Source organism: Ambystoma mexicanum, chromosome 3q (genome assembly GCF_040938575.1).
Source record: "Ambystoma mexicanum isolate Mex_15411 chromosome 3q, UKY_AmexF1_1, whole genome shotgun sequence".
Taxonomy (NCBI): domain Eukaryota; kingdom Metazoa; phylum Chordata; class Amphibia; order Caudata; family Ambystomatidae; genus Ambystoma; species Ambystoma mexicanum.
The window spans coordinates 1,217,142,803-1,217,160,309 of NC_090926.1; the positions used below are offsets into that span (position 1 = coordinate 1,217,142,803).

General features: G+C 48.9%; 1 protein-coding gene across 1 annotated transcript in view; it reads right to left on the minus strand.

Annotated features, from left to right (window-relative positions):
* LOC138447769 (intercellular adhesion molecule 1-like) overlaps positions 1-16,960 on the minus strand; it is a 447,430-nt gene extending 430,470 nt beyond the window's left edge. Inside the window, exon 1 of the mRNA XM_069604102.1 lies at positions 16,665-16,960. Within this exon, the coding sequence (XP_069460203.1) occupies positions 16,665-16,719 (55 nt within the window). The 5' untranslated portion in view covers positions 16,720-16,960. The remainder of the gene's footprint in view (positions 1-16,664) is intronic.
* Between the last annotated feature and the right edge of the window lie 547 nt (positions 16,961-17,507).

Below are 17,507 nucleotides of genomic sequence, written 5' to 3' on the forward strand. Positions count from 1 at the left end.
ATGCATACCAGGTTCTATTTTGTGTGTCACATGTCTGCCTGATGTGTTGGTTGTCGGTGTGTGTGTGTGTTGTGTGCTTCTGACATGTGTAGTGACCTTTTTTCTCTCTATTTTTCAGGTGATGACGCAATGGAGGTGGAGGATGGTGTTGTCATGCCAGACACAGGGTTGTTACCACTACATCAACCCGGCACAAGTGGGGGTCGTGGGGTGGTAGGCCACGAAAACCCCCAAGTGCTACAGTCCATCTTGTCTCTGGCTGCCTATGAGTCCATCCCTGATGACGACTCTGACGTCCATGTCGAGTTGGATGAGCATCAAGTCCATGTGTCAGGGGTGAGTGATTCTGATGTGGACACTCCTCTGTCTGCGACACCTGCACTGAGGGGTCAGACAGTCTTGGTTCCTCCGCCCGTGGTGGATCGGGACGCAGGGTCACCCTCCACACCAGTCACTGATGTGCCTGGGACATCACGTCGGCGGGGGCATGTAGTCGTGCAGCCGCGGGCGGTGCCAACACAGCGAGGACACCCGGTCCTTGGGTCCCGCAGGGGTCAAGCCCAGCAACGCGGTCACCGCGCGCAACCGCAGTATACTGAGTGGGAGCAAGACATGACTGCCAATTCAGAACGGCAGGGGGCAGCAATGGAGAACATCGCTGAGAGCATGGAGCGTGTGGCCCGATCTGTGTTCCCCCCTGCTAGGCAGGTGCTTCTCCAGCAGCAGGCGGCACAGTCCACGGCCCGCTCGCTCAGGCTGGGCATGGCGGCCTCAGACAGGGCACGCCAGACTGAAATGTCGTCTCTGCGTCAAGCAATTGCTGCTCACGCAGAGGCGCACATGGATGCCCTGATGGAGGAGTATGATTCCCTCAAATCCACTCTGGGTGTCCTTCTGATGTCCCAGAGGCAGCGGGCAGAGGAGAGGTTTGCACAGCTTAAGCGTACCATCTCGGCTGAGCTACAGGCTTGCCGGGAGGTGCAGCGGTTGTCCAGCCAGGCCTTGCAGGAGGAACTCTGTGTTACACATGCTACCTTGCAAGAGGAAGCACGTGTATCACGTGAGGTTCTGCATGCAGACATACGTCACATCGCCACACAGAACCAGGCTCACCCGTCCGGCAGACTTGCTGCCGTCGAGGGGCAAGCTGCGGCTAGGCGTGGCCAGGCTACTGTGCCACGTCCTCCTTTCCAGGATAAGCCAGACTCGGACGACCATCTATCTCCCACATAGGTCGGGCTGTGCAGGAGTTGAGCCCATGGAGGTTTTTTTTTTGGCTCAGCATCATCGCATGTGGGTGTTGAGCAGCACCCTGTACCTCCCCTCTCCTGGGTGCCTCCCCTCCCCCCCCGGGTCGTTTGTGCCATTTTTGATTTTTCTTTTCGTTTAGTTAGTTAAGTTTCTGTTTGATAGTTAGTTTAATTAAGTAATGTAGGTTTTTCATAGTTAGTGTAATTAGTTAATATAGTTTAAAATTGCTTGTCTATTGTGCTTTCATGTGACAGTGCGGTGCTTTGTGGCTTTTGAAAGCATCCACTGTCTGTTCCAGCTGGGCCCTTCAGACTTGTCTTGTGTATGTGTTTGCTGCTTGGGGTCCTTGACTCACATATGCCACTCCTGCCTCCCTTATCCATGGGCTCGCAAGGATGGTTCGGTGTAACAGCCTATTACACAAGGGCTTTGGACGGTCATATCTGTGGCATGTCTGGTGCTGTGTAAAGTTGTGTTAACACCCCTAGTGGGGATGATTGCGGTGTTATTGACCACTGTTCTACTTTTTCAAGATGGGGTATTTCATGATTAATGTGTACATTCATTGCTATGCATTGTGTAGTATGTTTCTTATCTTTACTGTACACGTGCTTGTTGCAATTCATGCCGTAGATAGTGTGTTCCACACTTTGGATGTGAAAGACGGACTGATGGTGTGATTTCTGATGTACGTGTCTGACATGGTCCTGTAATGAGATGCCTGAAGAGACACACACAGATGACTCTAAAGCATTAATCATGTGTTTCATGCCCTTTCTCCAGACCACCTTTGCCAGCAGACATGGCCCATTGGACGTCTGGATTCTGGACACGTTTATTGGTGCCCACATGCACATGTGTGCGCAAGCAGAGGCACAGGGATTGCAGACATACATCCTAGAACTGCTGACGTGTTCCAAGGAACTCCAGGCAAGGTGAGCAGCACAGGGGGGCCACAACACAGCAAAGCTTCCACCAGGCCAGTTGCACATGCAGGCTTAGTAGCAGCACTGAGGGTGAGCTTGGACGAATATTAGTGTTGAAGCACACAATACAGCTCAGATGTGTTGGTGGACTGATGGCTTGTTGATTGTAAGGTTGTCTGGGGCACCTGCAGGGGCAGTGGCACATACCCTCTGGTCCACCATGGGCCATTGAGGCACTTGTATCACCCATGCTGCCTTCCGAGACATGGAAAGGAGCAGCTCACAGGGACATACAAGGGACAGACTCGGGTGCAGTGCATTCCATTTCCATGTACATTTTGAAACATGCACTGCCTATTTTTTTTACGGTCATGGTGGGACACAACTTTTTCTGAAGTCATACCTGCTATATGAGTCTGTCTGCTTACCCAGGGAACATTGCATGTTGTGTGAATCGTGACACATTGGTGTTCCATTTGCCACGCACCCACCGGCGCCTGACTTACTGCATTGACTGTGTATGAACCATCACAGGGGGAATGTTACGTATGGGTACGAAGCATCCACACCAGATTGTCTGTTTGTAGAGTAGTTTGTTGCTATGGGGCATATTTGGTGGTGTGTTTGTGTGTTATGGGCACACACAGATTATTAACTGTGGCTCTCTTTGCAGCATTGAAGTGCTCCTGTAACCGGACCTGAGAGTGCGCAGGCAGGAGGCCAGCACTCAAAACCAGAGCTGAGTGTCTTGTTGTTTTTCTTTCAAACTGCTCTACATAGGCTTGCTGGGGGGTGCACTGTTGCATGGATGAATATGTATTTCAATTTGGTATTTTTTTTTTCATAATCACCCCGAGTCCTATCCAATTCTAAACCCTGTACCCTCTACCCGGTGTTCCTGCTTCCCATACCTATCCAACCAACGTTCCCTAACCCTCTTTCCCCGCTGGGGTTGCGGATGCCTGTGTAAGCCCCAAGCTTGCAGGCGCCAAAACCCTAGAGGGGGTGGTTGGTTTGTGCCACTCCTGCGCCTGGACTCCGGAAGGCCCTGACAATGATGTACAAGTTTGTTATGATTGTGTATGTGTTAATGCAAGTGCTCCATTTTAGTGCATTCCCTACTTTCACGTGTCATTCTTACTCCCCTCTCCTGCCCCTCATTCCAGTTATCCAGTATGCCAACGGCTGTCCCAACTGCATATCCCTGACCCTCCTTCCCCACCAAGGTCTCAGAGGCCTGTGTGAGTTTGACCTTGCAGGCACCCAGGCCACGGTGGGGTTGGTTGTTTCGTGCCACTCCTGTGCCTGTACACGGGAGCTGTGACAGTACACATCCGTTCGTGGTGCATCATTCTTTGTTAGGTACCACACATGGTTCACATCCTGTTGTGACATTGTTTTACTGTGCTACCTTGGTTGTTACATCATTGTGGTAGTACTTGGACTTTGTGAGGTACTGCTACTTCAAGTGATCTACTGGAGGCTGTTCTGGTTGGATTTTGTGTCTTTGCAAATGAAGGTGGACTCTGAGGGTGCAGGCAACTTTTGACACACAAGGTGGGTGATGGTGACGAAGGGGAATGGTGATCCTGGGGCCAGGTGAAATTGAGGGTTGAAGGCTCCATGACCCAGGTGCAGTTGTTCAGTGGGTCATGGTCATTTGTGAGGGAGGGGGGGTGTTTTGTTGTTGATAATTGCCTTGCCCTGCAGTGTGATGGGAACCCTGACATTGAAATTGTGGTATCCTATGTGCATGATGTGTTCTGCTGATCAATGCATGTTCATGTGTTGTATTTATCTTTCAGGTGTGAGGGGATAGTTGTGGTTTGACATGCTGGGGTGTACACATGGTGAATGTTCACATGTGATGTGTAGAGGACACTGATGGTCAATTGATTGCACATGCATATGTTGAGTGCATGTCCTTGCTGACCCGCACACTCGCACTATGATGCACTACATGTACAACCACCCTTCGATATCCACATGTACACTCTGTTTGCCTTCTGCTGCCCACTGTGTCCCAGCAGCACATGTTCTGTTACCAACTATGGATCCTGTGCATGCCTATTTTGCTTTTTGATGTGGTTTGTCGCTTAGATGTGATGCTCAGGGTGTGCATCACACACAATGGCTGTTCACTGTTCTGTGCGCTGAGCAGTGTGTTGCAGGAGTTGGACACAGCACACAGAAGCTGCAGTGTTGATTTTGCAATGCACAATGTGCATGTAGACAGGCATTCTTTGTTATGTTGTGGCTACTACTTTTGTGATGCATTTGGGAATGACTTATTTTGGGTGGGAGGTTGTTGGTGAGTCATTTCATCTGATTCCATGTCAGGCATCATTGTCTGATGCCAATTTACATTTTTCACATTGCAATGTGTACCTTATTGGTACTGTGTTGGTGTATGGCTATTGCTTGCCACGTCATGTTGTGGTTTGGGAGGGTTTGAGTGACATAACAGTGATGGTCATGGCCTGTTTTGCAGGTGTGTGTGATTCACACCTTGCATGTCAGGGTCAGCCGCTTCTCGAAGCAACAAGCTGGGGGTAGATCTCTCTCCGCAGCAGGGGCCTCCCTCTGGAACGGCCTTCCTGCCTCCCTGTAACTTGAGGAGAACCATCTCCACTTCAGGAAGCACCTCAACACCTTCCTCTTTGCTTCTGCTTTCTCTCTCCCTCTCCCTTGCTAATTTCTTCACTGAAACTGCACTGAATCTGCAACTGGGCCACTCTCACCGACCTCGGTCCCTGGCCCAGCCACTCTCCTCTTGCACTGCCTCCCTGGCAACCCCTGCACTGCGGGACTGTCTATGTATCCCTACAGCGCCCCCTTCCCAGCACTTGTCTGCACTTACCTTTGCACTTGCCACCAGCTGGCATATTTATTTATTTTTTATTCTACTTACCCTGTACTGCACTCCCCCCTCCCCTTCCCCTTGCACTTTTCCCTTCCACCTACCCCTGCACTTGCGCAATCTAAATGACACCTGGCCTAGTAGGATCGTTGTCTGTCTTCCCTTGTTCCCCCCACCCTGCCTCGTTGCGCCTTGCAACACTTGTGTATAGGCACGTTACAAATGCCATATCATATCATATCATATATCATATGTGTGCCTTTTGGTCACACAGGATAGCTTGTGTTTCAGTAGCTAGGGATGCACACAATGTGGCACTTCCATGGCAACAATCTCATGGTGGTAAGGTTGTGACAGTTGACTGTCTCTTTGTCATCATCGATTGTCACCTGGTATGTGCCAGGCCTGTGTGCACTCCGCAGGGGTGGGAGTTTAGGTGAAAAATGTGGCCACAAGCTGGGTCCGGTCTTCCTCGCCACGTGCCCTATCCCCTCCCATGGGCAGCGCCTGTTGTGGGGGCACCACCATGTCCACCGGTACGCCCTGCCGTGTTGCAACATTGTGCAGGACACATGCTGCCACAATGATCCTGCACAGTACTGGGGGTGCATAGAGTAGCTGCCCGCCAGAGCGGTCAAGGGAGCGGAAGCGTGACTTGAGCACTCCGAATGTGCGCTCCACTATGGCCCTGGTTGCAATATGGGCCGCGTTGTATCTTACCTGGGGTGGTGTGGTGGGGTTCCGGATTGGCGTCATCATGTGGTTGCTCAGAGGGTAGGCACTGTCCCCTGGGGAGGTGATAATAGTTGATATTATATGGGTTTGGGTATTTGTCTGTGTGTGACTTGCATGCATGTGCACAGGCATTTGTACTCACCTAGGAGCCATGTGTCACCATGCTGCCCAGCTTCCAGGGCCGGGCTCAGGGCGGACATTCTGTATATGAAACTGTCATGGGTGGAGCCAGGGTAGTTTGCATAGACAGAGGTGATGATTCCCTTTACATCTCATACCACCTGTACGTTGATGGAGTGCCAGTGCTTGCGGTTTCGGTAGATGTGCTCAGTGGCTCTAGGTGGACGTAGGGCCACATGGGTGCAATCTATGGCACCGAGCACTTTGGGGAAGTGTGCCACCCTGTAAAAATCCAGGACCACGGCCTGCCTTTCTGCGGGTGTTCTGGGCATGTATATGTGCCTGCGGACTGAGGGCGCGCTGTCATGATTGCCAAGACCTGGTGTAGGCAGCGTGACTGCGTGGCCTGTGAGACCACCCCCCACTATGGCAGTGGTCCGCTGAAATGACCCAGTGGCCAAAAAATGCAGGACATTGAGCACCTTCTCCAAGGGGCTCAATGCTTGGGAGCAAAGGGTGGGGTACGTAAGGTCATCTTCCCACTCCCTGACCAGGTCTAGGATGATGTGGGGTGGAAACCTATACCTGTCGTAGACCTGGTCGTCAGGCATCCCAAAAAGGCTTGTCCGTGGTGAGAAAATGCATGCCCTGGCTATTCTCCTCCTCCTGCAGTGTCCCACGATCAGTGCTGCGACAAATGTGGCATTCATCGTAGCTGTATATACGTGTTTGTTGTTTGCGCGCACTTTTATACTGTGCACGGGGATGCTTCCGCCTGCCCTCGTGTGGCGGACGCGTTGACGCCTGTCCGCGTCTTTTGCCGTGCGCGGGTTTCCCGTATTCGAATCCATGAATACGGGTTGTTTGCGTGCGTGTGGGCGTTCCGTGTAGTTCCCTGCAGTACTTCCCCAGTTACGCCTTCTTTTTCACGCGTTGTTCCCCATTCCGGGTGTTACGCCCACTCTTCCGCCCACTTTTGTTGTGTGCGCCGCGCTATGTGTGCTTTTGCTGTGTGCGTGGCGCACGCCGTTTGATTACGTGTGTGCCCGTGTGCGACATGCATTTGGCGCACGACCAGCGGGAAACTAGCGCAGCGCCTTCCTTGTATCGCACGCGTGCGCTTGATTACTCATGCTTGCGCCTCCTTGCGCCGGGATTTTCGGCGCACGTTTGTTCCATGAATCGATCCCTAAACTGTTTCAATTATGCACCCCATATAGGTCAACCGATTAAGGCTCTGCTTCACAGAGCATTTCCCAATGAGGTTTTGCCATTATAAAACACTTTTGTGAATTAGGCCGTAATGTTTTAAACATTTTTGATTGGTCTCGTGGTGTGAATTAAACACAACCTTTGTATGTTGTGCATGCCATTCTGTGTTATCATTGCTGAACGGCCTGCTGGCGCGAATAACCTGCTTGGTAGCGTCCCATGAAATGTTGCACTCTTCTTTCTGCATACACAATGCAGAGAGCCAGTGAGTAAATCTGCTACGAGGACTCCAAGAAGCTTAGCGAGACCAGATGAGCTTGAATACCGCCCAAGGATGTTCATGGTCAGCCGCACTTTGGGGACTTTGGCAGAACTATTTAGTGCAGAGACAATTATCTCCTAGTGGAAATGCATGAAAGGCGCAAGTTGCAGCAAGTCACTTCATGTAGCGCTCACTGTGAGCTGTATCTCCTATGGGCGCTTGAGATTAAATAGCCATCAAACTCAACAGACTGACAGTGCTGGCAACTAAAAGTCGTCCATATGCCTATGACTAGGAACGATAAAATGTGGGTAAATGTTGATTTCTTGTGTGCTGAAGATCACTTAAAGCCCAGGATCACACAGGGTAGTAAACTGTGGACTGAAGAATAAGGTCCTAGATGCCTCCAGTTTCTACAGCCAAGATTCAATAGGCCACATCTCAGCGTCACAACCTTTATACACAATGAATGTCTCTCCTGTTCTACTGTAAAATGACACCACGTGATGTATTACAATCAGAGCTCCAGGTAAGAGGAATGCCGGTGAGAAGTTCTCATTGATAACAGACTGGTAACCCCACAAAAAAGACCAGTGCGTCATTCACAGCTGGGCGTTAACGGAGGAATCGGTAGTATTTGGCAAATACAGATGATTTTACCGTTGGCCTAATACAGGGATTGGACTCATACCGCTGGTGGTATTCCTTGGGAATACTGCCGGTGGTATTTTAGGCAGAGGGTGGATGTGAACAATTCCAAGCTGGCCCTAATGTTTCTTCTTTTATTTTTTACTGCACGTAAGGGAATGTAGGTACTTCCCTTCAGCAGTGAAAGAGGTTTCTTTTTTACAAAGGGTGATGGTAATAGGGTGAAAAAGTCGGCATTTCTGATGCCTTCCTCTCACCACCTTAACCATGCAATGCAAAAAAAGGGTTTGAATGGACTCTTTTGTTCATAAAAAATAAATGTCCAGTAGTGAGTGCAATGTACCACTACTGTATATTATCAATTTTAGGAGGAAATCTCTGTTAAAATGTTTTAAATAAGTACCTGAACAGAAATACCTCCTACGCCAGTGGTAAACTCTGAATTGGGCAGATTTTCAGAATAGCAGTCGGAGATGGTATTTCACACAAAAAATTCACACAACTGTTAATGACCCCAAGGTGTATTGGGCGAGTAGCTGCGTATCTCTTCTATAGTGTTCATTTGTTACAAAGGGTGGCAATGTTGCACAGCGCCATTAGAGGGAGCTCTATTGTTGCTGCTCTGAAAAATACTTCTCTGAGCTAATATATTCTTTTGGAATTTATAGGTGGGCGTTTGGAAACCAGCAACCAAAAATATGCGGCAGTAATATAAATTTGTTTTATTTGAAAGGGTGCATGTCCATTTAACACAGTATCCTGCAATCGTGTTTTGAATTGAATTTTAAAAAACTACATTTTGAGATACCTTTTAAAACCACTTAATATTTAAACTTGCATATGAAAGTTTATACTGATTTTAACGTTTCTCGCTGCATCATTGAACGTCTTTGGTGTTAGCATCCATGCAGCTAAATTATTCTCAAAGTACGCCAAAATCAATACACTGTGGAGACATAAACATGGCCAAACAAGTCTGTGGTTGATGAACAGTCTTGATTGCCATCGCTGGCAGCAAAACGTTTGTTAACGATTATTGTAGAGCGTCAATATTATTACATTTCTCCGAGTTTGATTTGGGAATCAAAAAGCAGTAAGATCTGGGTGCTCCACAGCTTTAGCCTATGTGCCCCGATTCTGGGTATAAATACCCACAAAAAGCAGAGCCTTCTTCTTGAAATACCAGGAAATTTAAAGCAGTCTGTAAGAATGAACTCTCCCTGGTTAAGCATGGTTAAGCATAGGAAATGTAAAACAAAAAAGTCCCCTATACAAGCATTAACTTCTAAGTCTGGTTAATGCAGAGCAGTCCCCTATACAATCATGAGCTCCCACCTTTAAGACCAGGCTCAATAATAACAGTCCCCTATGCAAACATAAGCTCTCCCCTTCTAAGCCCAACGTATGTAGAGCAGTCCCCTTTACGGCCATGCACTCCCGTCTTGTAAGCCTGAGACACAGCACTCCCCAATAAATGAATGAGCTCTACCCTTTAAGTCCAGGGAAAGTACAGCAGTCCCCTATATAACCATGGGTTTCCCCCTATAAGTCAGGGGAATATACATCCCTCCCCAGCACTGTAAGCCCAGAGACATGCGAAACAGTTCACTGCACAATTATGAGCCCTCCTCTGCTAAGTCCACGGACTGCATACAGTCTCTTATCCATTCATGTGCTCTCCCCTCCTAAACCCACTGACTGTAAACAGTCTCTTAGGGAATCGTTAGCTCTTCTCTTCTAGTCCCACTGACGGTAAACAGTCTCCCATGGAATTATGAGCTCTTCCCTTCTAAGCCCACGGACTGCATACAGTCTCTTATCCAATCATGCGCTCTCCCCTACTATGCCCACTGACTGTAAACAGTCTGTTTAGGGAATCGTTACCTCTTCCCATTCTAGGCCCACTGACTGTAAACTGTCTCCCATGGAATTATGAGCTCTCCCCTTCTAAGTCCACGCTGCAAACAATCTCGTATGGAAATATGAGCTCTCCACAGCTAAACCCACTGACCGTAAACAGTCTCTCATCCAATCATGAGCGCTCCCTTTCTAAGCCCACTGCCTGTAAACACTCTCTTATCGAATCACGAGCTCTCTCCTGGCAAACCCAAGAAATGCCATCATTAGTTCTCTGCTTGTAAGCCAAGTAATGTAAAGCTGTCCTCTATTAAGTCATTGGCTTTCAACTATGCAGGTCCCTATGTAGGCCTGTAAGAAATATAAAAACAGACCCCCGGAGGTCTGCAGAGAATTACAACATCCCCTGGGAGCAGCTAAAATGGTCCACGTTTATACCAACAGGGAAAGTAAAACAGCGACTAGAGGTAACTAGAGCTCTCCACGTATACACCTACATAGAATGTATTACACCTAGAGGGAATGTACAACAGTGCCAGCCAGCAGCTAGAGCAGTCCATGTGTACACCTAGAGGAAATGTACAACAGTGCCACACAGCAGCTAGAGCGGTCCATGTGTACACCTAGAGGAAATGTACAACAGTGCCACACAGCAGCTAGAGCGGTCCATGTGTACACCTAGAGGGAATGTACAACAGTGCCAGACAGCAGCTAGAGCGGTCCATGTGTACACCTAGAGGGAATGTACAACAGTGCCAGACAGCAGCTAGAGCGGTCCATGTGTACAGCTAGAGGGAATGTACAACAGTTGCAGACAGCAGCTAGAGCGGTCCATGTGTACACCTAGAGGGAATGTACAACAGTGCCAGACAGCAGCTAGAGCGGTCCATGTGTACAGCTAGAGGGAATGTACAACAGTTCCAGACAGCAGCTAGAGCGGTCCATGTGTACACCTAGAGGGAATGTACAACAGTGCCAGACAGCAGCTAGAGCGGTCCACAACAGTGCCAGACAGCAGCTAAAGCGGTCCATGTGTACACTTAGAGGGAATGTACAACAGTGCCAGACAGCAGATAGAGCGGTCCATGTGTACAACTAGAGGGAATTTACAACAGTGCCAGACAGTATATAGAGCGCTCCATGTGTACACCCAGAGGGAATGTATTGCAGTCCATGTTAAACAGTGCAGAGAGCAACTAGAGTGGTTTCATGTGTACACTTACTGGGGATATAAAACAGTGGCTGAGAGCAGATACAGCTCGCCATGTGTACAAAAGTGCCAAACAGCAGCTAGGGCGCTCAATGTGTACACTACAGGGAATGTAAAACAGTGGCAAACGGCAGCTAGAGCTCTCTATCTGTACACCTACATAGAATGTACAACAGTGACAGAGAGCAGCTATTGCAGTCCACGTGTACACCTTCAGGGAGTGTAAAACAGTGCCAGACAGGAGCACAGCAGTCTATGCATACACTGGCAGGGAATGTAAAACAGTGTAAAACAGTGCAGAGAGCAACTGGAGCGGTCCATGTTTACATCTGCAGGGAATGTAAAACAGTGCTGGGAGCATCTATTGCAGTTTGTGTGTACACCTACAGGGAAAGTAAAACAGCGCCCACGAGCATCTAGAGCTCTCTATCTGTACACCTACATAGAATGTACAGCAGTGCCAGAGAGCAGCTATTGCAGACCACATGTACAACTGCATGGAATGTAAAACAGTGCCAGACAGCAGCTACAGTGGTACATGTGTACACTGGCAGGGAATGTAAAACAGTGCCACAGAGTAACTAGAGCGCTCCAAGTGTACACCCACAGGTATGGTATTGCAGTCCGTCTTTATACATACGGCGGATGTAAAACAGCGCATAGAGCAACTAGATTGGACCATGAGAACACCTTCAAGGAACGTAAAACAGTACCAGAGAGCATCTATAGCAGTTTGTGTGTATGATATGATATGGCATTTATAACGCTCCTTTACACAAGTGTTTCTAGGCGCGACAAGACAAGGGGGGGCAAACAAAGGGGAGGACAAAACAATGATCTTACTAGGCCTTGTGTCATTAAGATCGCGCAAGGGGAGGGGAGAAGTACGGGACAAAGGAGAAAAGAACAAGAGTGCAGCCAACGCATGGGCAAGTGCAGGTACTCATAAGTGCAGCCACAGGGTGGCAAATAAGTGCAATAGAGGGGACTGTAGAGTTACAGATACAGACCACAAGTGCAGGGGAGCCAAGAGGCAGTGCAGGATTGCAGCTGGACAGGCAGGGACCTGGGGCGGAATTCAAATGGTGACCAGTGCATGGAACGGGCAGGTGATCAGCAAGGGAGAGGAAGAGAGAAGGTAGAAGCAAAGAGAAGGGTCTTGAGTTGCTTTCAGAACCAGTGATGGTTCTGCTCAAGTTTCAGACAGGCAAGGAGGCTGTTCCAGAGGGAGGCCCCAGTCGAAGCAAGAGATCTGTCCCCAACTCTTTGCTTGGAAAACCGACTGACCCGCAGAGAGTTGGAGGTGGAAGAGCAGAGCTCGGGAAAGCAGATATTTAGGAAGAGAGAGGTAGTGTGGTCTCAGGCCAGAAAGACTTGTGGACAATGTATAGGGTCTTGAAGTTGATGCTTGCTGCCACTGGGAGCCAGTGAAGGGATTTCAGGGCTGGAGGAAAGGGAGGAAGGCATGAATACCTCTGAGGAGATGCAGCTGGTAGTTGACTTCTTAGAGACGTTGGAGATGTGAGGAGAGAAGGAGAGTGGAGTCGAAGATGACCCTGAGGTTCTTAGCCTCACAGGTAGGAGAAGGAAGAGGGCCCACGGTGGGCGGCCAGAGAGTGAGAGGAAAGGAGGCAACTGTTGTTCCGACGAGCAGGATCTCTGTCTTACTGGCATTAAGGCAGAGATCATTGGCGACACACCACTCCTGAATTGCAGAAAGACAGTGAGGAATGAGAGAAGGAGTAGAGGTGGCTGAGGGGAGCCTGAAGGAGAGCTGAGTGTCATCAGCATAGCACTGGAAGTTGAAACAGAGGGCGGCTATGCAGTGTGCAAGAGGTGCCAGATGTTGGTTGAAAAGACAGGGAGAAAGATTAGACCCCTGGGGAACATCACAGGTAGAGAGCTAGAGGAGAGGAAGGATCCCAGTTGGACCTGGGAGGGTCCTCAGTGAAAAAGGCGGTCAACCAGGCCAGGGCTTGATGAGTGATACCCAGTTGATTACAGAGCCGTTTGGCATGGTTGACCATATCGAAAGCATAGGAAAGAAAGTAGAGAATGAAGACAGAAGTAGGGTTAGACTCAAGGTTTGAAAGAAGGTCTTCGCGGATGTTCAGGAGAAGTTTCCGTGCATCTGGCCGCTCTGAAGCCAGACTGATGGTCATGGAGACAACCAACAGATTCAGTGTGAAGGTTAAGCTGGGAGATGGCCAGCTTTTCCAGGCGTTTGCCTGGGAAAGGAGCAATGGAGATCGGGCGATAGTTGGCCGTACCGGAGGTATTCCTACAGGGGAAGTAAAACAGCACCTAAGAGCAGATATAGCTCTCTATGTGTACACCTACATAGAATGTAAAACAGTGCCTTTGAGCAGCTAGAGCTGTGCAAGTGTACACCTACGGGGAATGTAAAACAGCTCCTGAGAGCAGATAGAACTATCTGTGTCTACAACTACAGGGAATATAAACAGGAGCAGCTACAGCTCTCTATGTGTACATCTACATAGAATGTAAAACAGTGCCAGAGAGCAGCAAGAGCGGTCTATGTGTACACCTACAAGGAATGGAAAACAGAGACTGAGTACTTGAGCAGTTCATATGTACAACTACAGGGAATATAAAAGTAGCTACGGCTCCCGACGTGCCCACCTGCATAGAATGTAAAACAGTGCCAGGGAGCTGCCAGACAGTCCCATGTGTATACTACAGGGAATATAAAAGTCACACAATGGTCAGTGCGTACCCTCGTTCACAATTAAACAAGCCAAAGAAAATGTGGAACAAATGGATGTTACAAAACAATCCAGTGTTGAAGTAAGAAGATACAGCCCAGTAAAGAAGGTGAACGTGTCTAGAAGAATGGGTCCCTGCTTAGTAAGTAGTTAGACTGGCATATGCCTATGAATACTTGCAAGTATACACCCTAGCACACTCAGAACGCTCAGTACTCTCAGCGCTGAGGCTCAGTATACTTAGTGTTCTCCATGCAGATTACGCTCAGTACTAGCAGCTCAGTAGTTCCCCGGAGCACTGAGTATGTGGGTTCCCTGGGGAATGGACACCCCCCCCCGGAAAACCATCCATGCTAAATGTTCCTATACTTTTAATGTAACTTCCCTAAAATCTGTTGTCCGGCACCCCCCAGGAAAGTCAAAAGATGGCTGCACTGCCCTGAGCAGCGGGGCTCTGACAGTTTGCAGTATAAGATGGACACTCAGGTTGCGTTAGGGGAAAATGTCTATAGTTTTGCTTTTGCGTCAGCGAATGTTTTTTTTAATTATTTTTTTATACTTGAATTTTAATTAAAAATACATTTTTTATTTTTACAAGGGTTTTTCTCAATTTAGAGAATCCCGAAGCGAAAAACGTGTGCTTCTGAGTCCAGAGTCCTTTCCTCAGTCTCTTTTCTTGGTTGTTTTTTAAGCGATGCAGATGCCTCCCTCTTTGACTCTTGGATTTAGTCGCCAGTTTTCAGTGACTCTTGCTGAGCCTAGCTGGTTTATCAATCTAAAGGCTGCTTCTATTAGCTTCACCATTGTCAGGGACCAACGTGTTGTCTCTCCTGAGATTAGCCTGTTCCACAAAGCCTCTTCCTCTAACGTTGTTACCCCTTGGAGTCGAGGTTGAAGATATGTGACTCTGCTTTGTTTGGTCATCGGGCCTTGCAGCGTCAAATGTTTCAAGGTTTCCACTTTGTCCGTGTTCTTGCATAAGCAGCAGCTGTTATCCATTGCCGGGCTGCGGATGGCTAAAATTTCATGCGTCATTAGTAAATTAAGTCTAGCCGTCAGCGAATTTTGGAAAAGCATTGGAAGAAATTGGATGTTTAAGACTTATGTTTTATGAAGTATTCATTTAATCGTATTGTTGAATATTGTGTTTTTCTAATGTGTTAAAGCTTAATAAACTAACGACACAATAAGAAAAATAAGGTGGACACCAATATGTCTGAATTAACCCACCCCCTCATCAATCAAGCACACGTCCTGTGGGATCTCTGCTACTGTTCCACACGTGTACTTCGAGGGTGCTCATGCAATCCTGACATAAGCCGGTGAACTGGTAGAAATCCTGCGACACCAGGTGGCAGGCTGATGAAGGCACATGCACTACTGGATGAAGGGGCTGACTGTGATCTGTGACTGTGATCTGTGCTGGATGGATTCAAGATCATGGTTACTAGTTGGCCTCACAGGAACAAACACGTACTTGCGTGGTCTCCAGAACTGGGAGCAGCCACCCACCACGGCCCACACCTAGCCTGACAATCTGGGCCTCTGGTCTGATCTCGTCGTGCCCTTCGCAGAACAAATTGCATCACTTTGAAGAGCCACAAGTCTTGATGTTCATAAGGGCGTTCTCGCCTCTTCCAGTGAACCACAGGATGTAAACTCATCAAGGCTCTGGTACAGCTACAGAAACACTGACTTTTTCAGGATCTTGTTGCACGCCCTGGCAAAGGTGACCCTACCTGCAGTGCCAAATAGTCACAACGCTCGGGCATGTCTCTCCGACAATAATGTTACTGTGCAAAGTGTACAAGCTCGGATTGGAATTTGCTAATCCAGGATGGAAGCTGCATTCAAAATGTTGACCCTGGCATCCACCAATCACAGCTCAAGTTTCTGATTTAAATTGAAATTGGCAAACTGTCAATATATTTCTATTTTTTTCAAACTAAAGGATGGATATTCCCCCAACCACGTTACGTATTTTAGCTTTCTTAAACCAACTTCTAATGGTGTGAAACACTGTTTTCTTTGCACTGTATGAGATCAGAAATTTACTCTGAGAGTTTGAATTGGCTTCCCTCTCCTATCATTTTGCCTCCTGGACATCTGAACAGACCTTCATCAAATCTAAATTGGCGAAATGTATGGACTTTCTTCAGAGCACGCAAAAAAATCGACTTTTGCCAGAAAGTTCAACGTAATGCTTATTAAGGCCCTCTCGCTATCTCCATCAAATACATGGAGAGTTATGAAGGCCTCGAACGTCTCTCAATGTTTGGCCCAGTTAAAACAGTTGATAACATTCCTTAGAATATATAGCCAATCCCATTAACTGCAGGGCTTTCCTGAATGAATTGTCACCTGGAGATGTTGATATAGTTTGTCTACTTTAATCTCATAGGTGAGAGTGCACAGTTTGGGGCACTGGTCTGCCTGCCTCATGTTTCCTCTGCTTTCTACCACTCCCACCCTGTCTCTCACTTTTGTCCTCTCTCCTGCATCTCCCTCTCTCCTCCATCTCCCTCCCTCTCCACCATCTGCCCTACACCCTGCTTTCTGCCACTCTCCCCCTGTCTCTCACTTTTCTCCCCTCTCCTTCCTCTCCCTCTCTCCTCGATCTCTACCCCCCCCTCCCTCCAACATCTGCCTCACACCCGGCTAGAGGAATGGGGGGCCGATAACACTTGCGCCTAAGGCAGGCCTTTGGTGGTTATCAGAATCCCTGCCGGGCCTGCAGCTGCCCCTCACTAGGCCGCTATAAATAGTTATAGTTTGAATATTCCGCGGCCCCTCCTGCGCCCCGGCTGGAGCTCGAAGTTGATTTCTATGAGAAGAATCGCGGAGACGCTTGGCTTACCTGCTCCTGTCGCTGCGAGCACAAGCAGAAGGAACGAGAGCCAAGTCCGAGCCATCCCAGCCGCTCAATAATCGATATCTTGTTGATGTAGCCGCGCGGGAGTCACGCTGTTCTACGGAGAGCCTCGTGCTACGGCGGCTCCTGGGCCGGCGTCGGCTGGCACTGGCCCGTTGGCGCCCGTCCTATCTGAGGTGTGAGCGGGAAGTGCGGCGGCGGCGCAGCGAGCGCGGGTGCGTGTGTGCGTATGACTCTCTCAGTCAGGGCGCCTGTTGCCCGCCTTCTTTCTCACTCTCTGCGCGCCCCTCCCCCCGCCCCGCCCCGCGCAGGATTTCCTCGCGCCGCGCCCCTCTCTGTGCCCGTTAGGCCCCGAGACCATCCAGGCTGGGGGGGAGGGGGGGAGCGAGTGAGTGGCCCAAGAGAAGTTTATTTTAGTCGCCTCTGGGAGTGGGCATTTCCCAGTGCCATTCCTTCGCTGCACGGTTCTCTTTGTCGGTCCGCGGCCAGAGGCTGCCCCAGTGACACTGAGGGGAATTCCTTCGTTTATCAGAAGTAGGGCTTGGGCCTTTTCACTGGGCTGGGTTTTATTTGTTGTGTTTGTTTTCTGCATTTTTCCCCCAGATTGATGTAAATATCCAGTTTGTACACATATATATATCGCGCGGTACGCTTTGGAAATCATGACTGGCCTATAGGGCAATAGGCCCAAGTCCGAATCAAAAACACAGAATACTGGTGTGGGCCAGTTTTATGAGTCAAAGTGCATATGCCAACCCTCCCGATTTAGGCGGTAGACTCCTGATATTCTAGTAAAAATTATTGCAATTTTTTACTTTCTTCTGCCTA